Below are 25,081 nucleotides of genomic sequence, written 5' to 3'. Positions count from 1 at the left end.
GAGGCTCTTAAGCTTTTTATTTATTTTTTCTCCCAGAACCTTTAACCCAGCTGATTATGCAGAGCCGGCCAATACTGATGATAACTATGGCAATAATAGCGGCAATACATGGAACAACACTGGCCACTTTGAACCAGATGATGGGACGAGTAAGTGACTGTTTTATTCATTTTTTGTCTCTAGGAACCTAAGGAAGTAATTTTTTTGAGGTTATATTAACATAAAAAAGTGGAGGTATAGTTTTTGAATGCTGAGACGGGGAGAGAAAGGGATAACGGTTATATTACTGTATACTCTGTATTTATTGTGTGCCTACAGGCACGTTATACATGCTGTTTCACCTGATCTGTCACTGTTTTATAAAACAAACATTATTTATGCTCACTTTTCAGATGACAAGATTTAGATTGCAGGAGTGATTATGAAATTTGCTAGTATTTGAACTTAGAATTTTTCGACCCTATAAGGCCATATGCTCTTTCCATTATACCGTCAGCTCCCAGTTGTATTTCCTAGTGTTTCTGTTTGGCTTTGCCTTTTGACAAGATATCCAGGATTACTCAAACCACTACTTGTAGAGGTGAACAGGGCCCAGAATCAAAGCCCACTCTTAATTTGTTTCTGCATACAGAGATAGGAATGTTTTTTTCCTTTAATTTTTGGGAAATCTCAGTATCTGGGCAAGGAGAAAATCTGGAGACTTTCAGCCTCTCATTGTTGGATAGTGTTCTGGGTATGGTAGGGTGTTATGGGATTTGCTTTTTTGTTGTTAGCTGACTTTGGTGCATATCTGGGTAGCATAGATGTTTGTGGATATGTTAGGCTTGTGGGACACACCAAGATGTATTTGGAAGTAAAAGATACTTTTATTAGTTTAAATGAGAGCAGCCTCTGGGTTCCAGAGTATTTTCTTCTGAGGAGATCAACTATCTCCTTCTGGCTGAGTCAGCACATGGAAAGAAAAGCCTGAGACTTTTTTTGTCTTACAAAGGGGGGATGGGTTAATAGAGGAGCATGAAATAGGCTCTCTTGACTCCTTATCCACTTAAATTTGCCTTACCCCCCTTTCAGAGATCTGTTATCTTAATCTTGCATCTTTAGGAAGGTCTTTGGCACAAACTTCTCACCTACTGCCCACAGTATTCTATACCTTAGGTCCTGAGTCATGCTTTTTGTTCATCAAGGTGTCTTAAAAGCTCATTTTGAATACAATTTTTTCAGGGATGGAGGCTAAAGTTATTGTCAAGCTAGATAACTTTTTGAGCTTCCTTATTGGCTATGAAATGTCCTTTTCTATTTTAACTTTGGAGGCATTAGAACTGCTCTTTATTCATCTCTTGATGGCTTTTTAGAGCATTGGTAGCAGTCTGAATAACAAAAGTTGAGGGATTTGTTTTTAGTTGTGGACAGAAAATGAGGTATGGAGTCCCAGTCCTAGGTTGGTTGGAAAAAGAGGAGAGGAAGAGGTGTGTGTTTGCTTATACCATGTAGAGAAGAGCAAATTTGGGAGGCTAGAATCAGAACTTTTGATTTGTGGCTGAATGAAAGATTTTGTGCTGCTACTGTCATCTTGTTAGTGTTGGGTTAGCTCCATGCATTCATCCTTGTTAGTTTGGTGATTTGAACTTTTCATGCATGATCTCTTCTTATGTTTTCATGATAGCAAACTTCAAATTCCCTTTTTATTTTAAAAAGAGACTGAAATCTACCCTTAAAATATCCACAGGTACAGTGGGAGTTGTGTGTTGGGGGCAATCATTCTCATTCACAAGCAAAATTTCACTGGTTGTTTTTTCTTTTCTTTTCTTTTTTGTTTCAGGACTTGATTTCATTGGGGTTGAGGGGTCAAATTATCCCCGAAAATTTGAGACTGCTCCTGGTATGATACATCCAGGCGCCTAACTGCCCCGGATATTTAATAATAGATTTTTATGAACTGAAATATCTGTGGATATGTCATCTTTATGTCTTCCTGCTTTTTATTTTTCTGCTTTTACCTTCCATTCTGTGCCTGTTTTTCTTACTTAGAAAATTGCTTAATGAACACTTAATACTTACTTTGTGCTTTTTGCTGATGGAGTGGAAGCCCTAATCTGTTAGAATATTTGAACACTTTCTGCGTCTTAATGCTTCCTCAGTGTGTAGTCTTTTCCTTAGCCGTGACCGTAAGTCCTGTACAGGAAGGTATCAAGTAGCTGTCTACTGTCTTCCTTTCCATTCCAAATACAGTCACCAGAGTGCAGGGGGGAAAATTTTCTTGCGTGAGAGATAGCTTCTAAGTAGTATGTAACTTCTTAGATCACTTCTAATTCTAGGATTGTATGTGTTAACCCACATTTTGGATTCCAGTTAACGACAGTGGGATGAATGTCAATGGGGAGGAAGAATGGTATCACCAGAGAGGGAGAGAAAAATGTGGTTTGTAGCTTGTATAAATTGAGATTGGACTTTAATTTGATTTGGAGAACATTGTCATTGTTAAGTGGCTTGAAATTTCTGTGGTACAATTTTAACACTGTCCCGGGAAAGGCATTGCACTGATATATATTTCTCTAGGAAATAGGATTTTTCATTATTAAATATATAGAAGAATTTCAGGTGGGTTTTGTAGGTATTAGAATGTTTCTTTTCAGTGATGAAATCTGAATGCCAGACCTTCATTGATGATTCTTGTAAGAAGTTTTCTCCATTTGGAGAGAATGCTGTAAGAATTATTAAATATATACTATTATTCTAGAGAAGAAAACCAGGAGTTTTCTTGTCTTTTCTACAGATAAGTGCCTATTTCTTAGTGTGGTCCTTTGCTTGAAGGGAAAAATTTTAGGTCTCAGAAACTCACCCATATTCCTTAAGAAAAGGCAGGTTCCTTTTCTGAGGAGGACATGTGTATATGTGAAGCAGAACAAGGGGAATGTGGAAGATAGCTGGATTATTTATGGACCTCTTCTACAGAAAGTGTATCTGCACTACGTTACTACCAACAGGAGGAGAGTGTATAACTCTATTGTCTGTGCCATGAGCTCAGCAGGTCAGATTTCATGTCTCCTATAGTTAGGATTAGTACGGTATTTATCACACATACTTGATTTTTCCAGTTTCACCTTGTGTCTTTTGAAAATAACAGCCAGCAGGGTTTTTAAATTCAGTTCCCATAACAGATAGGTGTCAGTGCTCTGTTTGGATTTCAGGCCTTTGCTTCTTCATTGCCCTTCGACTATCTTGTCGAGACCATTTGTGTTCCTCTGCCACGTCTCTTCAGACTGCTGGCAGTATTGTCTTATACTCGATAGATAAGAGTTTGCATGTTTTGGCTTGAATTGTCTGCTGCCTTTTCACTGAACAGACCACTGAGTCAGGCCTGAAGGTCTATAAGAGATTGCTTGGAGTGCTAGATCTGTTGGAGTCTTGCTCGCTCTTGCATTTTGTTTCTCTCTCTTGCTGTCTCGCACTCTTTCCTATAATAGCTGTGTGACAAAAACTAAAAGTTGCTGTGAAATTTAATCTAATTAGAACCCTGGTGTTCTGAGGTATTCTGAAAAGTCTTCTCCTCCCTCTGAAGCCCAAGAATCCTTTCTGATTACTAAATGCTGGTTACACTTTTGGCTGCCAAAAAATTTAATGCATTAGTGTTTTCTGCACATGCTTTGTACTGGCATTTAAAGTTATTTCACCATGTTTTCCTTTATTCCCAGGCGCATGGAGGACTGCAACAGAGGAGTGGGGAACTGAAGATTGGAATGAAGATGTGAGTATTCCCATGCTATTCCTCATTAGTGCCTTCTATCCCTAAGTGATGTTTTAGGGATAGAAAATGGATATGATTCTACCCCTCAAAATTCACCCTTAAGATTCTGACCCAAAACTTTTACATCCAAAATAGTGTTCTGAGCCAGAACATTTCACATATGTTATATGAAGGAGACTGGGCATGAACAGGACTCTCTGGAACCAGACTATGGAGAGGGCAAGTGCACTTGTGTAAGTCCAATGTCTGATTGTCGGATTTATCCCAGGAAGCGATGGTGGTTGGGTAGGGCGCCAGAGATGGAGTCAGGCAGGTAGTGCATTGAGTAGCAGCTTCTGGTAGCACATGATGCTCCTTGGAGCAGTACCGTTATTTGGTTCACATTCAGGCTTTGGTGTACGGTCTGGTAATTGGTTTAGAGGTGGGTACATGGTGAAAGTTTGGTTGACTCTGAAACCCATTTTGTTATTGTACTCAAAGCCCAACTTAGGTGATTTTAATTGAGATGAATGTGTAGGTTTGGCTGTTTTCCAGTGACTAAACTTGGAAACCTCATAGATGGGTGGCACATAAACAGCTATGTGAATTCACTAGAGTAGTACCTGGATTAAAGGATTTTGCTGATCACTGGTCACAGTCAAGACTTTGCTGTGAATTATAGTGATCATGGATGAACTTTCCTGTGTTTTTTATTTACTCAAGCAAGACGGAATATGGTAAGAGAAAACGGTGTGTCAAGCTGTTTTGGTTTTCAGGGCTGAGTTTTAAAATTCCAGATGTATCAGCATCAGAGTGTACATCAGCTACATTTCTGTTGTAGCTGAGCTAGACTGCTTTGTGAATACTTTGTAAGATTTGGCTTGTCTGCTTAACCACCTTTCAGAGAATGATATATTGGGGGGAGTGGATTTCCTGTCTTTAGAGGGGAGGTTTCAATCAGAAAGTTTTTTAAAAAAACTTATTTTTAAAGTTGGGTGGGAATTGCTTGGTGGTCCAGTGGTTAGGACACTTTGACTGCTGAGGTCCAGGGTTCAATTCCTGGTTGGGGAACTCTGAGCTCCCACAAACTGGGCAGCATGACTAAAAAAATTAAATCAACTTTGAATAGTAGGAATATTTATTCCCTGCAATTGTGTACTTGATTTTAGTGTCTTACAGGGGAGAGACTAGATGTAATAAAGTCAGTTTTAAGGCAAAACACGTTAAAGTTATTCCTACAAACTTCAGCACATCAGAACTTGGGCCCTTACTGCTCAAAAGCAAAGAATTATTTTTATTTCTGTCTTCATTTTGGCTGGGGTCTTCCTTTCTTTGAGAGGATTAGTGGAAGATAAAGTATGGTTTGGATTGAGGTAGGAGATGGGAGGCAAAGTGGGAAAATATAAAGGGGCTTTCTCTATTTTTCTGTCTAGCATATTCACTTTCTTGTAAGTTCAGGGTTCCTATTATGTGACTCCACTAGATTTTATTGGGTTCATGGATTCTACTCTTTTGATAAGATCTATAGAAGATAGATAGAAGGGGCTTGAAAGTCAGTCCATTCAGGATTCCTTAGGGTAAATAGTTCTCTCTTCTAAGAGTTTTTCCCCTTTTCTTATGTTGCATTCCCCTTACCTCTGCCAGGTTTCTGGACTGTAACTAGCCTAACACTAGGAGTGACTAATGCCTCTGTTTTCCAGCTTTCTGAGACCAAGATCTTCACTGCCTCTAATGTGTCTTCAGTGCCTCTGCCTGCGGAGAATGTGACAATCACTGCTGGTCAGAGGCAAGTGTGTGGTGTGAACTGTCAGTATCTTTTCTCAGAGGGATCTGCCAAGTGAGCTATAAGGAAGGAGTGGTACTGGGCCTTCATGAACTCCCATGGTGTTGCTAATACTAAGGATCAAATCACATTACAGTCCTATTTAGTTTATAGGTAGATTTTTGTAAGAGTTGATAGTAGTTAATCTACTGAATGGATATCTGTGTAATTTTAAAGTTAACTCTCTTCCAGATAGTCCTTTATAAATACATACATCAGAAAAAAAAAATTTATATATACATTAGCTTTGTCAGCATACCAGATATTGATTAAAACTTAGAATAATATAAACTTATAGTAAGTCAGGTAAAGAAAAGCTAAAAGTGGAAAGATTTTATTTATTTCGAAATTTGCAGAACTGTTCAATAGCTTGTTCTCTTGCTTTATAATTATGTCTTTGCTTTAGCCAACTGGGTATGATGATCATTTTTTCCCCTAGCATCTATTTTATGAATTTTTTAGGACTTGAACATAAGTATTGGGGTCAATAGAGGGAGATAACACTTGTCAGCGAATATTTTTATCCCTTGAAAAACTCTTGGATTATTTCTGGACCTGGATATGATAGCTGTAGGACTTCCCTGATAGCTCAATTGGTAAAGAATCTGTCGGTTCAATTCCTAGGTTGGGAAGATCCGCTAGAGAATGGATAGCTACCCCGCTAGTATTCTTGGGATTCCCTTGAGGCTCAGCTGGTAAAGAATCTTCCGGCAATGTGGGAGACCTGTGTTGTATCCTTGGGTTGGGAAGATCCCCTGAAGAAGGGAAAGGCTACCCACTCCAGTATTCTGGCCTGGAGAATTCCCTGGACTGTTTAGTCCATGGGGTTGCAAAGAGTTGGACATGCCTGAGTGACTTTAACTTTCACTTTCATGATAGTTATTGACTCAGAATCCAGCTTGAAGGCAGAGGAACCAGAGATCAAATTGCCAACATCGTTGGATTATAGAAAAATCAGGAGAGTTCAAGAAAAACATCATCTGCTTTACTGACTACGCCAAAGCCTTTGACTGTGTGGATCACAAAAAACTGGAAAATTCTTAAAGAGATGGGAGTACCAGACCACCTTACCTGACTCCTGAGAAATCTGTATGCAGGTTAAGAAGCAACATTTAGAACCAGACACAGAACAACAGACTGGTTCCAAATTGGGAAAGGAGTACATCAAGACTGTATACTGTCACCCTGCTTATTTAAATTATATGCAGAGTACATCATGCAAAATGCCAGACTGGATGAGCACAAGCTGGAATCAAGATTGCTGGGAGAAATATCAGTAACCTCAGATATGCAGATGACACCATTCTTATGGCAAAAAGTGAAGAAGAACTAAAGAGCCTCTTGACAAAAGTGAAAGGAGAGAGAAAAAGCTGGCTTAAAACTCAACATTCAGAAAAACTAAAATCATGGCATCTGGTCCCATCACTTCATGGCAAATAGATGAGGAAACAGTACCAGACTTTATTTTCTTGGGCTCCAACATCACTGTGGATGGTGACTACAGCCATGAAATTAAAAGACACCTGCTTCTTAAAAGGAAAGTTATGACCAACCTAGATGACATATTAAAAAGCAGAGACATTACCTTGCCAGCAAAGGTCTGTCTAGTCAAAACTATGCTTTTTCCGGTAGTCATGTATGGATGTGAGAGTTGGACCACAAAGAAAGCTGAGTGCTGAAGAATTGATGCTTTTGAACTGTGGTGTTGAAGAAGACTCTTGAGAGTCTTTTGGATTGCAAGGAGATCAAATCACTCAGTCCTAAAGGAAATCAACCCTGAATATTCATTGGAAGGACTGAAGCTGAAGCTGAATCTCCAATCAATATCTTGGCCACCTGATGCAAAGAACTGACTCATTGGAAAAGACTGATGCTGGGAAAGATTGAAGGCAGGAGGAGAAGGGGACAACAGAGAATGAGATGGTTGGATGGCATCACCGATTTGATGGACATGAGTTTGAACAAGCTCCAGAAGTTGGTGATGGACAGGGAGGCCTGGTGTGCTGCAGTCCATGGGGTCGCAAAGAGTCAGACACGACTGAGTGACTGAACTGAACTGACTCAGAATATCCTAATAAAAAGTGTGATAGGAATAGGATGTTTAAGGGTGTCACTATCAGAGGTTAATTGTTGTTGTTTTTAATGACGCCAAATATCTGTGAATTTTTTCCCACATGGGTTCTGTGTTCAGCTAAGTGTTCAGCAGTTTAATTCAGTTCTGACAGTAATTCTGCAGAGTTAGCACAGACCCAAGGTGACTGCTCAGTATCCTAAGACAGCCTTTACTTTAGAGGTACCCAGGCTACTCACACAGTTCTGCTCAGCTGGCTACAAATTTGGAGGTTTTCACAGCCCCCTCTTCAGATTCAGTAATTTGCTAGGATGATTGATAGGATGCAGGAAAATTTTCCTTGGCGTTCCTGATTTATTAGTTTAACCAGTATTCCGAAACAGCCAGATGGGAGAGATGCACAGGCCAGGGTGTGGGGGTTGCAGCATGGAGCTTTTAAGCCCTCTCTGGGTGTTCTGCCCTCCTTGTGGGTCACATGTGGTCACCAGCCCAGAAGCTCACTGAATCTCACTGTTCAAGAGGTTTTAATCAAAGTTTCATTACATATGCATGATTGATGAAGTCATTGGTAATTGAATTCAATCTCTTAATTCCCCTTTCTTTCCTAGAGGTGGGTGGAGTGTAGTAGGGTTGAAAGTTCCAACTCTCATTCACTTTCTTGGTGTTTTTGGTGACCAGCCACCTTCTCAAAACTATGTGTGTGGGGGTCCCCCTCCCCGAGTAACTATTATCTTAAACTGTGGTTGAAAGGGACCAATTATGAAAAAGAAAAGATACCTCTCCTACGAAGGAAATTTGCCAAGCCCTGGTATATACTTTTATTATACCACAGGTGACTTTTGGAATTTTTTAAAAACTGGGGAAAAAATTGCCTAAATCCTTCTTGTGCTAAAGCAACTTGAGGATGCCAGCATTCTGTTTGTGGTCTTAGATGTTGGTCATGACAGCTATTCAGTATTAAAATCATGAGTAAAAGGAAATTTGGGGCCAGTTATGGAGCTGCTGTATTAAAACTAACATTTGATATTTCATTAAGTTAAATTTTACTAAAATTAAAAATTTAAACAACATTAAGGTTGTCAGCTCCATTGGAATACATCTGGATACTATTGTTATTTTTGATGAGTTCAGCATTTGAGAGCTTTGTGTTTCTGGGGAGTGACTTCCTTTTGATCTATCTTTAATCTGAGTCGGGTATTGGAGACAAGAATGTTCCATCATTATTCATCAAACTTTCTCTCTCCACTAGAATTGACCTTGCTGTTCTGTTGGGAAAGACACCATCTTCCATGGAGAATGATTCATCTAATCTGGATCCCTCTCAGGCTCCTTCTCTTGCCCAGCCTCTGGTGTTCAGTAACTCGAAGCAGAGTGCCATATCACAGCCTGCTTCAGGAAACACGTTTTCTCATCACAGTATGGTAAGTAGGAAACAAGGTGTATCTTAGAGTTTTCTGCAACCCCAGCTCATACGTACAAATACAGTAATTCCTTTCAGTGACACCTGAAAGGTTTGGGGCAAGGTAGAAAGCATCTTTTGTCTTCCTAAGCAGACTTGAGTGTAGAAATGTTGATTTGGGTAATAGGGGATAGCTCTAGGAGAGGATTTAGTTGTGGACAGACAGAATCATCTTATAAAAATGAATAAACATTTTATTTGTGGCCAGTTGCTCAGTGTGTCTGACTCTTTGTAACCCCATGGACCCCAGCAGGCTCCTCTGACCAGGGAATTTTCTAGATAAGAATACTGGAGTGGGTTGCCATTTCCTACTCAGGGGATCTTCCTGACCCAGAGATGAAACCCATATCGCCTGCATTGGCGGGTGGATTCTTTACCACTGTGCCACCTGGGAAGCCCTGGCACCATTTACTGAGTACTTATGGTGCCGAACAATGTATTTTTGAGGGGGAGGGATAATAATTTTGGGGGGGATAAATTAATTTATTTGGCTGTGCTGGGTCTTAGTTGTGGCATGTGGGATCTTAGATCTTTGTTGTGGCATGCAGGATCTTTAATTGTGGCATCCAGGGCCAGTTTGCTGACCAGAGGTCAAACCCAGTCCTCTCTTCCGGCCCCCCACATTAGAAATGTGGGGTCTTAGCCACTGGGCCACCAGGGAAGTCCTTATTTTCTGTTATTCTTGAAGAGAGAAAATCAATGAGGATTTTAATGCTAATACTAATTAGTAATTAAATGTTGATGAGAGGTGGTAGCACTTCCCTGTTTCTTGATAGAGCACAATTACCATATGTATTTAAATCGTACATTTCTGAGCTAGGCTTCTAAAAACTTGGGGTTTTCCTGAATCTGCCCGTATAATAACTGTTTCTCCTTTTCTCCTTAAGTGGGGATAAGGGTGCTTGCTGTGTCTGTGTTACAGGGCTTCAGAAAGATAGATAAGATCATGAGTAAAAGTTATACAAATGTGGTGGCAGTAGTGGTATTCGTTGTTAACAACTTGGAGCACTTAACAACAAATGACTTGTTGATTCAGAATTATTGTTTAAAAACTTAAGGTCATCAATTATGGGAAAGGCTAAATAAACAAAGAAGATACAAGGACCAACTTTCTTATGGTCAATAAATCCTAAAAGTGCTGCTTTTTCTTTCTTTTACTTTCCTGTCTACTTTTTGGTGGTTGTCAAGAGGTAAGAGACAAGGTATATGCATATACTTTGATTTTTCTAGTAGTAAGATTATATTAATAGTAATTGCTTCAACTAGAAAATTGCTGAGTCAGCCTCTAATCCAGAAGTTTTTTAGTTTCTAACCATTATCTAAAATAATTTCCTGTGTTAATTTGGTGGTTAATATTCTGCCATATATGAATGGTGACAAGTGAGAAAAGGTGAAAGAGAAGAGAACGGGAGAGAAGTGTTGGGACCAAAAAGAAAGAAAATGGGACAAAGGTGATCAGAAAATAACTGCCAGCCCCTAAGATAGATGACCTGAAAAGGGTTAAGCGCTTTGTGCCCCTTTAAGTTACCTTTAAAGCCTAGAATTTAGGATTTATACCCAAATCCAAATTCTCATCAAAAATAAAAGTTTCAATATATTTCCACTTTACCCTTTCATTCTATTTAATGTGTGTCATGTGATATGTTAAACTAAACATAAATTCTTTCTTATTACCTGTGTTAATTAGGGTGCTATTTAATGTAGTTCTTTTCCTTTCAGGATAAATTAAAGGATTAATTTCCCTAAAAATTTAATAGATGTAAGTAATATAGGAGCCCTTATTATCATTATATGTGAATATTAAGTAATTTTTTATGTCTTTAATGTTTCATGCTTGCCGAGTATATGGTAATCATTACTGTGTGGGATCATTTCTCTGCTACAGTCCTGTACTTTCAACTAGCTTTTGGCTGTTTTTGTTTTTATTTGTATAATCTTGAAATACAGACTGAAGTGGAAAGAAAAAGTCTTACCTTGAGTTGGACAGATTGATTTTTGTATAAGTGCTGCTTAATGATGAAAATCATGATGTGGTTAAATAAGAACCTAAGAAAGACTAGACTAAATCTCCTTAGAGTTTCTTTAGAATGGTTAATTTTCTGGTCTAGGGTGGTAGTTTTACTTGGTATTGGGGATCCCCCAGAAGCAACAGGGTGAATTTTGTTTAATCATCATGATGGTCTAGTGCAGCAGCTGGGCTGGCCCCTAATCTTGCCTCTTTTGTCTCTGCTAGTTACTAGAAGCATGGAGATGAAGCTCAAGTTAGTTGTTTTTGTTCCCTTTGAGCTTTGCAGTGGAAGGGGCAAAGACATTAATGACTGAAGTGAAAGTTTATGTCATCTTCATACTATCTTAATAATCAGTTATCAGTTGATTTAAAAATTCAAAAGGAGGGGAGCCCCCTCCTCCAGTCATTAGAGAAATTCCTGGGGACTCCCATGGTGGCCCAGTGGCTGACTCCATGCTCCCAGTGCAGGGGTCCCGGGTTTAATCCCTGTTCAGAGAACAAGACCCTATATGCCACAACTAAAGATCCCTTGTTAGGCAGCTGAGACGTGGCATGGCCAAAAAAGAAAAAGAAGTCCCTGAGAAGGAGGGAGGGAAGGGTGATGGCAATGGTATAAATTTTAATGGCTCTTATAATTTTTGAGTGCTCTCTATGTATCATGCACATTTTAAATGCTTTTTATATACATTGTTTGTTTAATCCCCCTACACCTTTATGGGATACTACTTTTATTTCCAGGTGAGGAAAATGAGGTACAGATGAACTAAAAGTCATTTTTCCACAGTTACTTAACCAGGATTTAAGTCTAGACAGTCTCAGTCCAGACTTCACGCTGTAATAGACTATTCCATTTAGTGACATTCTTTATATCTATACTGACTCTTAACCTAGATGAGTGTCTTTTTGAGTAGCTGAACAAGGTTGTTTGGCTGTGGATTTCTCTAATCTCTGTGTTGATCTACAGGTGAGCATGTTAGGGAAAGGATTTGGTGATGTTGGTGAAGCTAAAGGCGGCAGCACCACAGGCTCCCAGTTCTTGGAGCAATTCAAGACTGCTCAGGCCCTGGCTCAGTTGGCAGCTCAGCATTCTCAATCTGGAACCACCACCACCTCCTCTTGGGACATGGGCTCTACCACACAATCCCCTTCGCTGGTGCAGTATGGTGAGAAAGATGGAAAGTGACTGAATTCTTTAAGCATTGGAAGATTACTGCCAAGAGCTGCAGGAGTAGTTCCCACACTGATTTCCCCTTGTCAGAGAGGCTCAGTTCAGAAAGCTGAGGAATAATAAATAAATACATAAGTTGAGGCTGTATATCTCTTTCATCAAATTTAACCCTGTACACATTTGTAGTTTTCTGTTGATGTGAGGATGTTTTGGATTTTTCCTAGATTTATCTTCAGTACTTGAAAACAGTGTGTTGCCTTTGGAAGAGTTTATGAACTTTGCCACTTTAGGACCTTATACTCTGAATATGGGCCATTTCTAGATTGCTCTCTTACAAAGGCAGTGTAATAGTGTTGATTTGATATAATCCAATGGTTGTCACTGAATAATAGTATTTTCTTGAGGTTAATGAGGACCTCTGGCCTCATACGTATTGGATCTCCTCATGCAGATTTGAAGAACCCAAATGATTCAACAGTGCACAGCCCCTTTACAAAGCGCCAGGCTTTCACCCCGTCTTCAACCATGATGGAGGTGTTCCTTCAGGAGAAGCCACCTGCTGTGGCTACCTCCACAGCTGCACCTCCACCCCCGTCTTCTCCTCTGCCAAGCAAATCCACCTCGGCTCCACAAATGTCTCCTGGGTCTTCAGACAACCAATCCTCCAGCCCTCAGCCGGCTCAGCAAAAACTGAAACAGCAGAAGAAAAAAGCCTCCTTGACTTCTAAGGTATTTGAACTTTTAGATAGATATTATTTTAGGGCAAAGGGCTGTGGGATTTGAGAATTGAGATTGTAAGGATGTAGTTTGGAAGTCTGATGTGGAAGTTTGCTATCAGTCTTACAATAAGGTTATAGTAAACCATTTCTTTATCTTCTCTGTAGATTCCTGCTCTGGCTGTGGAGATGCCTGGCTCAGCAGATATCTCAGGGCTAAATCTGCAGTTTGGGGCATTGCAGTTTGGGTCAGAGCCTGTCCTTTCTGATTATGAGTCTACCCCCACCACGAGCGCCTCTTCAAGCCAGGCTCCAAGTAGCCTCTATACCAGCACGGCCAGGTAGAGGAAACAGCTGTCATAGACTTCTTTTAGACTTTTACCACCTTTTGTAAGTCTCTTGTTGATTCCTAGAACTCTGGACACGCCAAGGCTCTGATTGAAGGAAAAGCAGCCACTTGTAGCAGTTTATTGAGCACTTTTGTTACTAGGTTTTTTCATAAGTCTAAACAGATAGAAATATATCCTTTGGGTACTTACAGAATGTCCAAGCACAGTTCCTAGAGATGTGTACCCCACCTTTAAAGTACCTTGACATCTGCCACAATGAACAGTGCTTTTGACACTTTGAGACCTTTTCTGTGGATTTAAAGCCTATGAAAGTTGTAACTTTGAACTCCTAGGAAGGAGGTAAAATTAAAATTAGTATTACAGAATTAAAAGAAACCTTTCCTGTAGAACCTTTCCTTTTCCTATAAATAGATATCAAGGAAGTCTATCTTAGGCAATAGAAAATCCTGGAATTTTGGAGTAATAGGTGGGTTTAGTTTTTTTTTTTTTTTCAATCCCTAGAATTTAGAAGTAGAGATGTCTTGCCCCAGCCTAGCTCTGTTGAATCATAATTGTTGTTAATGCATGTGAATATTTTTAAAGTTCTTCTCAAGAGAATTTTATTCTTGGGTTTTTGAGAGAGCCACGAACTCAGAATTCCTTAAAATGAGCAAAAGGTGATTTTTCCTGTGCTTAGGGTTCTTGCTACGATTGTATGAAAGGGACCAAGAGTAATGTATCCTTTCTACTGACTTTTAGCCTCTTTTTCTAATAACAGCAGAATGTAGGGACACAAGAAAATTTTCTCTTCCTTTAAGAGTTGAAAATGTTTTTAAGCTCGATTCTTAGCTTAGATACCTGGCTTTATAGGATGTGGAAATTCCTACTGTTGCCAGGAGAAAATTGTCGCACTTTCTTTTATTTGTTCTTGAAGTTTGTTTTTTTGATTACAATCAATCTGATTATAAGTTGATTGTAATCAACTCTAGTAAGTTACTAGAGTAACTCACTTTTCTAGTATCAGTGGATCTGTTTTATTCGTTTCTCTTGAGATTTTCTTTCTCCATTCCCCACAGTGAATCTTCATCCACAATTTCATCTAACCAGAGTCAGGAGTCCGGTTATCAGAGTGGCCCAATTCAGTCGACAACCTATACCTCCCAAAATAATGCTCAGGGCCCTCTATATGAACAGAGATCCACACAGACTCGGCGGTACCCCAGCTCCATCTCTTCATCACCCCAAAAGGACTTGACTCAGGCAAAGGTATTGGCTTTACCAGCCCCTGGGCATGGGTTGGGAGAATAGCAGACAGAGTCTCTTAAATATTAGTGTTTTACTTCTTGACAAATGGTGCTAAGATATCTCTAAAATGCTGATTCTGAAGCTTAACCTCATTTTTGTGGTTGGTGAAATAAAAGTTCTATGCATTAATTCTGGAGACTCAGAGCTAGATCATTCTCTTTGCACTAAAAAGATTCATTCTCTCTAGTAGAACCAGTCTCCAGTACCTGTTTTCTTGGAGGATCTGGTTGCTAGACTTCTGAGTGCATATCAGTAGACCTCACCTTGCTATGTCTTGGCTTGGTGAGGGGGACAGCATATGCCAGAGGAAATGTGGAGTGACTGTCAGATGCAGCCAGCAGAATAAGTGGTTTGGCTGAACTGTCTTACTCCCACATCTTCCCCTAGGGATCATTGGATTTCAACCTCTCCTTTATCTGTTTGGGGTTCGGGATCTCTTCAGCAGTTTGGGCATTGCCTCTTATTGCCCTGGGTCACACAGCGTCGGTATATCTTTTGTTGTTTTAAAATTTTTGTTGTTTTTCCTTTGGGTTGTGTACATTATGTTAATCCTTCTGTTAACTTGCAGAATTTCTCTGAAAGAAATTGGTTGGCAGAAATTAAACTGAGTCAGTGTACTAACTTAATCTGTTCTTTTGTTTGTTTCTTACCAGAATGGCTTCAGTTCTGTGCAGGCCACGCAGTTACAGACCACGCAATCTGTTGAAGGTGAGGGTCCTCAGGCTTTTTCCTCTAAATTACAGTGTTTTTACTCCCCTTTCAAAATATTTTTGCATGTCATAGATTGTCATGAAAAGACCCCTGCCTCAATGATCAAAACTATTGGTTTTATTCTTAGCTTGATTTTTTTCTATCTTGCTGTTTAATCTCAAACCTTCCTAAATTTCAGGTTCTCGGTCTTGGAACAGTGATAATCCTTTTGGTTTCCTTTATTGGACAAATGAGATTGGTGCTGTGAAATTAAAAAAAAATTTAAAAAGACTGCACCTACATGCCACCAGTCCATTACTAAATAACTTATACACTCACACTCTTATCTTCAGGACAGCCTAGGACTGTCGTCACCTCTTAACTTCCTCTGATGATGTGAATTCCTGTCTTTATTTCCAGGTGCTACGGGCTCTGCAGTGAAATCTGACTCACCTTCCACTTCTGGCATCCCCCCTCTCAGTGAAACGGTATCTGCAGCTTCCTTACTGACGACAACCAATCAGCACTCATCCTCCTTGGGTGGCTTGAGCCACAATGAGGAGATTCCAAATACTACCACCACACAACACAGCAGGTGATTTGGGGTGAGGATGGAGGTTTAGGTTGGTGAATAGTAATAACAGAGCTCTCTGGTTCTGTCTTACCCTCTCTGCCTAGCAGAGACCACATTATCTAAGTGGATGACCTACAAGCTATGGGAAATAAAGACAGAAGAGGCTTTTTTCCCTTTTTCAAAACCCATTCTGGTTTTGGGTTCTGCTCACTACCCCTCGCTGACTATTGTGTTGACCTTACGATCTCAGATCTGTTTGGTCCCATATTCTGCCTTCTTTGCCTAGGTTGTTTGTTTTATTTAATTGAATTATAGTTAATTTATGATGTGTTAATTTCTGATGTACAGAAAATGATTGAGTTATACATATCCATACATTCTTTCTTATATTTTTTGCATTGTTTATTACAGGATATTGAATATAGTTCTCTGTGCTGTACAGTAGAACCTTATTGTGTGTTCATTCTGTGTATATACTAGTTTGCATCTGATAAGCCAAAACTCCAATTTTATCCCTTTCTCTTTGACAACCACAAATTAGTTCTCTGTGTCTGGCCTGTTAATTTTTATGGCTGCACTGGGTCTTCATTGCAGTGCGTGAGTTCTTTGTTGCTGCACCTGGGTTTTCTCTAGTTGCAGGGAGTAGGGGTTACTGTCTAGTTGTGGTGTGCGGGCTTCTCATTGCAGTAGCTTCTTTTCTTGCAGAGCACAGGCTCTAGGGCATGCGGGCTTCAGTAGTTGCAGTGTATGAGCTTTAGTTGTCCTGAGGCATGAGGGGTCTTAGTTCCCAGTCCAGGGATTGAACCTGTGTCCCCTGCATTGGCAGGTGGGTTCTTAACCACTGGACCACTAGGGAAGTCCCCAGCCTAGTCCCCAGTTCTTGACTGAAGCTCCACGTCAGGCAATAACCATAGCACTGTGGCTGATGGCAACCACTTTATCCTTACAGCACGTTATCTACTCAGCAGAATACCCTTTCGTCATCAACATCTTCTGGGCGCACTTCAACATCCACTCTTTTGGTAAGTGTGAATGTGGTAAAAGGAAATGTGGTCTTACTACATTCAAACAATTATCCAGCCATAAGATTTTCCCAAGAAGCAACTCTTGAAAATTTGTTCATGAGGTGGCAAAATGACAACAGATCTAAGGTTGCAGAAAAAGGGATAAAAGTATTCTTGAAGCCAAGAAAGGCAGAAGAATCCAGAAATACTGCAGAGCTGTGGGCCAGGTCTTAAAGCCCTGGAAACGGCTTTCCTGAGTATATGACTTTTTAAATTTTTTTAAAGACACTAAAACTAGGTGGGGCTTTATATGCTACGATAAATTCTGTAAGAATATTTTTTCTAACTGATATAGCCATTCTCACTCGGATTTGCCAACACTGAGTCCTGAAAATAAGCAGTTTGAGTCTAGGCATCCTATGAAAGTAAAGGCCAGATGAGCACTTTTGGCTAAAGAATTCATTTCACTGTTGTGATTTTGTGACAACTATATTTGTGAAATTAAGCTGAGATGGTAAGGAAGAAAACTCACTTCAAAAGGACCTGTTTCAGGGAAAGCATATCTGTTTTGTCAAGAGCCTAGACAAGGTAATGAGGGCTAAGGCTTTCTTAGGATGAAATGGCAATCCACTCCAGTACTATTGCCTAGAAAATCCTATAGACAGAGGAGCCTGGTAGGCTACAGTCCATGGGGTTGCAAAGAGTCGGACACAACTGAGCGATGTTCCTTCCTTCCTTCCTTCCTTCCTTCCTTCCTTTCCTCCAGTACACTATTTCAGGTTTAAATGCATTAGAACTTGTACTTTTTTCTAGCCTGTGAACTTGTCTGTTGTGTTAGCCTAGTGAAGAAGAGTGGGCGAGGAGGGTATGATGTATTTTTCAGACCTAACTTATCTTTTGTCTCCTTATTGGGCAATCAGTATTGGTTTCTGGGGAGTTTGTCCCTACTCACTCTACTGCTTTTTGAACAGGGTGATAATGTGCAGTGGGTCCATTGCTAACCATCTTTACCAGATAAATCTTGGTGAATGTGTAGCTGGAGAGTATTTAATCATTTATTCTAGTTTCTAGTTACTTTGGCAGAGGATGCGCAATACCCTTCCTCAGCCTCTTTAATTGGGAAGTTGGTGTGCTAAAATCAACAGAAGGGAATGTCTTTCCTGACCTGTTACACTAATCACTGTTTGCTCCTCCTCTTTTCCACTGCACTGCCTTTTTGAAGCACACGAGCGTGGAGAGTGAGGCGAATCTCCATTCTTCCTCCAGCACTTTCTCCACCACATCCAGCACAGTCTCTGCTCCCCCCCCAGTGGTCAGTGTCTCCTCCAGTCTCAATAGTGGCAGTAGCTTGGGCCTCAGCCTAGGCAGCAACTCTACCGTCACAGCCTCCACTCGAAGCTCAGTTGCTACGACTTCAGGTAACCCTGTGTGGAAGTTGGATTGCCTTCCTTTTGGATGGAGGAGCAAAGTGATGGTGTGACAGGATAAAAATATAATTTCTCTTTTAGGAAAAGCTCCTCCCAACCTCCCTCCTGGGGTCCCGCCATTGTTGCCTAATCCATATATTATGGCTCCAGGGCTGTTACATGCCTACCCGGTAAGTGAGACTGAATGATCTTTTCCAGAAGAGGAAGGTGGTATACCTAGTCTTTATTGCTGTGACTTCAGGTGGAAGACTGTACATAATAAATGAGCGGTTATCATGTGTAGTCTTTAATCTTTGTAGTTTGGGAGGGGGATAATTTTTTTAAGAGGAAAGACTCAGACTAGGTCCTCTGTTGTATATTTTTTCTGTGTGAAACAATTACTGGGCCTCAGAAGCCAAAGGCGAATGTCTAACTGGAATCCCTCACAGTTTCCTAGAAAATTATTTTCTCTAGTTGGATTGATTCCTAATCCCTGGGGGTCTGTGCTGGCTCTGACCTGATGAGAGTAGAGTTCCCTGAGTTAGTCTGCGGTTCTCTGAAAATAGGTGAATAACAGGAGTAGCCTTTTGTCTTGCTGTGTTTTGTGCAAGGTTCATGTACTCAGTGCTTATTCAGATGAAGGATATTTATTTAAAAACATTTTTTTAAAATACCTGTTTTTCGAACTTATGATTACCAGGGGATACAGGAAGGGAGAGATAAATGGGAAGGGAGTGGATATATGAGAACCTACTCACCTGAAACTCACACAGCATTGTAAAGATTCCCCCAAAAAACCCCAAAACACCTGTTTTTGCCTTCAGAGAGTTTAGATTATCATACAAATGAAATACCCAGTAGCACTTTTTAAATAGTTAAAACACTGCTTTAGCACCCAGTAGAATAAAATGTGAATCCTTTCTGAGAGAGATAAATTTTAAGCCATATTTTGAAGGCTAAAGGAGAAAAAGACGGGTAAAATAAAGTTAACTATTCATGTGTGACTTATGTACCCCACTGCTACCCAGAGGACAGCCTAGTTGAATCAGTATGTAGCTCAAGGAAAACTTTAAGGCTGTTCATGAATCATGCAATCTCTTTGCATTTCATTTCTTAAAGAAAATGAAGGAAATAATCTATGTCCTCTTTTTTCTCACGAATGAGGATGAAAGTTCTGTTGATTTATCTTGTCTCTTAGTTCCTTGGTTTGCTACCATCATGACCAGTTCCCATTAATATTGTTAACGTGTTTGTATCTTTCAGCCACAGGTATATGGTTATGATGACTTGCAGATGCTTCAGACAAGATTTCCATTGGTGAGTATATGGTTGTAGAGCTTAGGGAAAGAAAGTGATCTTAAATTAATGTTTGAATTATTCCAGATGTTTACTTGATGAGTCACAGACTTGGCTTTTTTTCAACCCACACTTCCATATGCATACTTTAAGATATATTAGAATGTACTTAAAGAGTGATTCTAACAGGAAGTCACTTTAAAAAAAAAAAAGAGTTGTGGCATCTTTGAATTAAACATATTTTAAGCTTCCTTTATGTCTCAAACACTTTAATGAATTCTAGAAGGAAGATGTATTTTCTCAATAGCAATAGACTATTAGGGGTTACATCTAGAGGTTTAGAATTTATCTAGATTATTGGTATTGATGGACTTGAAGCGTTTTCCTGGTGGGCATACTTGTAGACCTTGCCTGACTATCCCCATGGCCAGGCAGGGGGGACAGTGTATGCAAGAATAATACGGAGTTTGTGCTAGCTCTTGCCAGTTCATTAATGGCTGGATAAACTGCAGTTCTCCAACATTCTCTTGCTTCTCACCTTGTATGATGTGTCATGCCAATAATGAGTGGCACTGAGTCTCTTCTCTTTTATTTCTGTCTTTCAGGATTACTACAGCATCCCATTTCCCACACCCACCACTCCGCTGACTGGGAGGGATGGTAGCCTGGCCAGCAACCCTTATTCTGGTAGGATTGGGATGGGGCTGAATAAGGGAAGCTGTGTTGGTATTGGTGGCAGAAACCTGATTAGTAGATCCAGTTTTCACCTTAATTAAGATCTGTGACAGAAATATTATACAAAATGGATGTCATGAATCAGGGTTGGTAGATTCAGAATAAGTATAGTGGTTGAACTGGCCTTCCTTTGCTTATCTCTGCTCCTGTTCCCTACTTACATGGCAGTCTTATTGCCTTGCCAGGCTATAGGCCTGACCTGTTGTCCTTATTGACTATGATTGTTTTTCAGGTCCAGTATGGAGTTTTCCCCATGGAGGAGAAGCAGAGAGAGGAAGTAGGGGGTGGGGTAGGGAAGAGATGAAAGAACACAGGTGGGCAGAGAAACCATATAGGAGCTTTATTCTGGAAGCTTGGCTCTGCCACAGCATTGCACAGCCATGCGTTATTAGTCCTTGACTGGCACTGTGCAGAGTGTGTCCTGAGCAATGCTAAATGGAGCCTCAAAAAAATAAAATTCACAGAATTGAACTTTAACCAAGGCTGTCCTGGATCATGTGAAACCAGAAGAGGTAATTCTGCATTGATGTGGGGAGTAAAAGAGGCAGATACATTGAGCCTCTCCTTTCACAGGTGACCTCACAAAGTTCGGCCGCGGGGATGCCTCCTCCCCGGCCCCAGCCACAACCTTGGCCCAACCCCAACAGAACCAGACGCAGACTCACCACACCACGCAGCAGACATTCCTGAACCCGGCGCTGCCTCCTGGCTACAGTTACACCAGCCTGCCATACTACACAGGGGTTCCTGGCCTCCCCAGCACCTTCCAGTATGGGCCTGCTGTGTTCCCTGTAAGTGCTTGGACTTGGTCTTTACTTGTAGTGAAGAATGCTTGACACTATCCTAGCAACTTTCAAAGCTAGATGACTTTTTAATAATGAAAAGGAGGAACAATTTCCACTTCTGGCCTGGGAGAGGGATTGGGGCTGGATAGGTGGTATTGGGATAAGGGACTACCTGTTGTTAGAAATAGCTAAAGGGGGAATGTATAGCTTTGCTTCCCTCAGACTGTCATTCATTCCCTGAGCCATTTTGCTAAACCAACGGGACAGCCTGCATCAGGATGGGTAGCCATCTTGAATGCCCAATCTCTGGAGTGGGTTAAAATGGTACTTTGCCGCCATTTCACTGTAGTGCTGGCCTTTTGTTCTTCAGGTGGCTCCTACCTCTTCCAAGCAGCATGGTGTGAATGTCAGTGTGAATGCATCAGCCACCCCTTTCCAACAGCCAAGTGGTTATGGGTCTCATGGATACAACACTGGTAAGCTCATCTTGACCCTGGCTGTCATTGGGATGTTATTAAATGAGTTTCAGGGAGGAAGATTCGAAGCTTGAGAAAGTAGGGCTGTAAGGGTGTGCTGCTGCTCCAGGTATGATTGTTCATGTTTGTCTGACTTGGGTTTCTGTCTGAGCAGCACCAACAGAGGAGCTTAATAGTAGAACATGTATTCATTACTCATGACAAGAATGCCCTAGGGCGCAAATTGGCCATTAGAGTATGTTGGCTGGCCTAAACTTTGGGTGGGAAGCAAGGGGCCCACCCAAATCTAAGCAAGATTTTACTGAGATTTTTCAGTCGGGGGCAGGTGTTAACATTTAAGGTACTGGTAAGTACAGTAGGTGATATATTCATTCACTGAATAGAAGAGTTAAATGGATTCTTAGCTAGCACACTGTGGTAGGTTTGGCTGAAATCTCTTTATAGTACAACTTTCCTCATGTGGCCCCTCATTTTATTCCCTATCTAGAGGGCTTAAGATGTGGAAAGAAAGGAGTAGGGCACAAATGCTCGGTAGAGGGAGAGTTGGACCTTTGGGTTCCTTCATTTGTGTGGCTGGTTTTTTCGCAAAGTCCACTGTACAGCTCAGGGCAGGGAGGGAAATACGGGGATCCTCTGAATGGATGCTGACCTAAAGGTATTTATCCTATCCTTTGCTCCCATACCTGACACCTACTGTCTGTTTTAGGGGGACAGGAAGTAAGAGGTTTTGAATAAAACTATTCTGTCTACTTTTCTCAGTGCCTTGTAGTTGTGTATGGAGAGTAGGTGGTTGCCATTGCTTGGGGTTGAGGTTGAGGGTTGTTCTTTAAAATTCTTAGTTCAGTTATGGTTTCACAGTGGTTTGGATGGAGCTGCATCTGTGTTATTCACCCTTGTATGGGCTCCACATGGTTAAACTTGTCCAAGGTTTTTTCAATAACTGGGAAGCTGAGCTGAGAAAGAGCATAGTAGGTCTGGAAACTATCAGTCATGTGGAGCTTTGAACTCTGTTGTATGACTTACAGTGGGTTGAGATTTAAAGAAATCCTGAGGTAAGTCACTGAGATTAAATCGTTAATACCCAGACTCCTTGTGGCTAGGGACCCCTCTATCTGAGCAGGTCAGCCCCAGTCCTTGGTAGGGAGGTTTACAAGCTCTTGTCTTGGAGTGGCCCTATTACAGGAATTTAGATTTAGGTCTTAGCTGGACCAGAGTCAAGAATTTTAAGAGGTAGATGATTGGTAATATAAGAAGGTGGCATTACCGGATTTTGGAAATCCCAGCTTTTTCCCTAAGATTTCAGAAACCTATACTCTTTGAGAACCCCCGGTTCCCAACCCCACAGAGGGCTCTTGTCATCCCATTCCTCATCAAGCTCTAAATTCATTTATTTTTATGTATTTGATTCCTTTTAGGAAGAAAATATCCACCCCCTTACAAGCATTTCTGGACGGCAGAGAGCTAATTTGGCCCAAGGCTGGGGGCTGTGTTTTGTGTGTGTATATAAATTTGCACTGAAGTCTTGTTTCAGAAACCAGACCACTGAGGAGAGCCTGCTGAGCTGTGGCCATGGCCTGCGTGGCTTGGGGGAATGAGTTGGTGGATACCTTCTGGGCTTTTGAACTTGCCCTTGCCTCATTTCCTTCTCCCCCATGTGTCTGACCCTGTCTTACCCATTTCGAATTCAAGCGGTGCAGCACCTCCTCCGAAGCATCAATGCACACACCTGCTGTTGCTTTTGATTTCTGGAAGGCATGTAGTTTCAACTTGTAACAAAATATTTGTAGTCTTCAATAAACTGTGGTATTTCTTTAGCTAACTCTGGCGTTCTTTCCGTGCATGTCTTTCTGGACACTAGGAGCCAATGTTGTGCTATGGGTGGAGGGTGGCCTTTTCAGTCAAACCCCAGCATAGTCAAAGAACCATTAACTTTTCAGTATGGTGAATCTATTAAGGTGGGGGAGGGGAAGTGGACTCAGTCCTCAGCCTGTTGATTAGTTAGTAAAGAAAGCTATTTGTAGAAAATTCCCCATTCTCCATGCTGCTTATAGCTCTTCACTTTACAGTTTAGATTGTCCCCTTGTCTCTGACATAAGCAGAGAGGAAAGGACAGAAAAGTTAGTGTCATGTCATTGTGAAAGGCTAAAGAGATGGTGTTCAGAACTGTTGTTATGAAAGTATCTTCCAGGTTTAGTACCCACATCTGCTTCCCAGAGGCCACATGGCTGGCTGAGATCTGATGAAGTCTTGCGTGACCAGCTAGTTGATGACTTGGGCTATGGAAGCTCTTCTAGCCTGGAACATTGTTCTTAAGAGTCCCTTGATGGCTTTTTAGGGATTGTGGATTATTAGTCAATTCGCACTTGTTGGGTTATGGAAATTCTCATCCCCTCTTAATGCCCTTCATTCAGAGAGTTAACTTGGACAGTGAGAACTCCGTCCTTGGTTAATTGGAAACCCAGATATTTGACCACCTTTGTATTTGTTCCCAGCTCTCTGAAGTAATTTTGTCTTTTGAGTGTGCCCAGCTTTTTCAGGGGTTGCCAGGCTGGGAGAGGTTTCTTGTTGTTTCTCCTCCCCGCCATCCACAGTGTGTTTGTATGATCATCACTGCTTGGGAGTGTGGATTAACCAGGGGATGTTGACTGTTGGAAGGAAAGCAAAACTCTGTAGTCTGAGATTTCTAATTGATGAACAGTAGGTAGGGAAATGAATGCCTATTTTCTAGGGTCTCAAATGCTTACACTGAGGCCATTTAGGGCTACTACACTCTTATTTTTTTCTGCATCTCCAGTTGTTTGAACCAGTAGCCCAATCAAGGCTTCTAGACTAGAAGCTGTTTTTGAGCCAGTCCAGCCTCTAGAAAGAATGAGACCAGTTAAGTGCACATTGGAATTAAATTCCTTCCTACCACTAGACTTGAGAACAGCCATTTCTCCCATTCTGTATGGGATGACCAAGGGGTGTTGGCAAGCTGTTTGAAGCTTCACTGTAAAGGTCATTGTCTCTTCTGGTTTCCTGTCCATTACACCTTACTCTGAACCCTTCCACACAGACCTTGTTAGCTTAGCTTTTTCCATAAATGAGCTCCTGTTCTTAAAGTTATGCCTGTTAGCAGTGATTTGCCAAATGGGCACCTGAGCGCTGAAAAAGGAAGGGGAAAAAACTACCTGATTAGTCCCTGCTTTGTCCCCTTTTACTCCAGTGCCATTAAACTGTACAGCTGATAACTTTGAAGATGGGAAAGTATTTTCTCATGCTTGGTTTCTGTTGCTGTTTAGTTGCTAAGTCGTGTCTGACTCTTGCGACCCCACGGACTGTAGCCCGTCAGGCTCCTTTGTCCATGGCATTTCCATGGACAGAATACTGGAGTAGGGTGCCATTTCCTCTTCCTGGGTATCTTCCTGACCCAGGGACTAAACCAGCATCTCCTGCATCAGCAGGCAGGTTCTTTATCACTGAGCCATTAGTGGCTCTAATTCGTTTCTTTTCCTAGTTTGTGTTTGTTCCTCC

At 41.0% G+C, this 25,081-nt stretch overlaps 1 protein-coding gene and 2 non-coding genes across 27 annotated transcripts in view; all 3 read left to right on the top strand.

The window, feature by feature from the left end:
• Positions 1-25,081, top strand: part of UBAP2L (ubiquitin associated protein 2 like) — a 44,373-nt gene that overhangs the window by 14,193 nt on the left and 5,099 nt on the right. For 12 of the 25 annotated variants that reach the window (XM_068965119.1, XM_068965115.1, XM_068965118.1 and 9 more), the window contains exons 8-24: positions 37-149; positions 3,693-3,745; positions 5,425-5,510; positions 8,867-9,038; positions 12,049-12,247; positions 12,704-12,981; positions 13,137-13,309; positions 14,374-14,563; positions 15,256-15,310; positions 15,713-15,887; positions 16,816-16,888; positions 18,093-18,288; positions 18,379-18,467; positions 19,540-19,593; positions 20,178-20,259; positions 20,881-21,098; positions 21,463-21,568. In XM_068965119.1, the coding sequence (XP_068821220.1) occupies positions 37-149; positions 3,693-3,745; positions 5,425-5,510; positions 8,867-9,038; positions 12,049-12,247; positions 12,704-12,981; positions 13,137-13,309; positions 14,374-14,563; positions 15,256-15,310; positions 15,713-15,887; positions 16,816-16,888; positions 18,093-18,288; positions 18,379-18,467; positions 19,540-19,593; positions 20,178-20,259; positions 20,881-21,098; positions 21,463-21,568 (2,312 nt within the window). Of the gene's footprint in view, positions 1-36; positions 150-1,819; positions 1,880-3,692; positions 3,746-5,424; positions 5,511-8,866; positions 9,039-12,048; positions 12,248-12,703; positions 12,982-13,136; positions 13,310-14,373; positions 14,564-15,255; positions 15,311-15,712; positions 15,888-16,815; positions 16,889-18,092; positions 18,289-18,378; positions 18,468-19,539; positions 19,594-20,177; positions 20,260-20,880; positions 21,099-21,462; positions 21,569-22,983; positions 23,333-25,081 lie in introns of those variants that run through there. The other 13 variants (XM_068965106.1, XM_068965110.1, XM_068965103.1 and 10 more) reach the window with 3 other exon arrangements.
• On the top strand, positions 14,845-14,981 carry LOC138074758 (small nucleolar RNA SNORA58). The gene has a single exon (XR_011144570.1). It is a non-coding gene; the product is annotated as a small nucleolar RNA SNORA58 (small nucleolar RNA).
• Positions 19,963-20,097, top strand: LOC138074757 (small nucleolar RNA SNORA58). The gene has a single exon (XR_011144569.1). It is a non-coding gene; the product is annotated as a small nucleolar RNA SNORA58 (small nucleolar RNA).

This window comes from Capricornis sumatraensis, chromosome 2 (assembly GCF_032405125.1).
Source record: "Capricornis sumatraensis isolate serow.1 chromosome 2, serow.2, whole genome shotgun sequence".
Lineage (NCBI taxonomy): Eukaryota > Metazoa > Chordata > Mammalia > Artiodactyla > Bovidae > Capricornis > Capricornis sumatraensis.
Note: the sequence above shows the minus strand (reverse complement) of the source record. Positions and strands in the feature narration are given on the sequence as shown.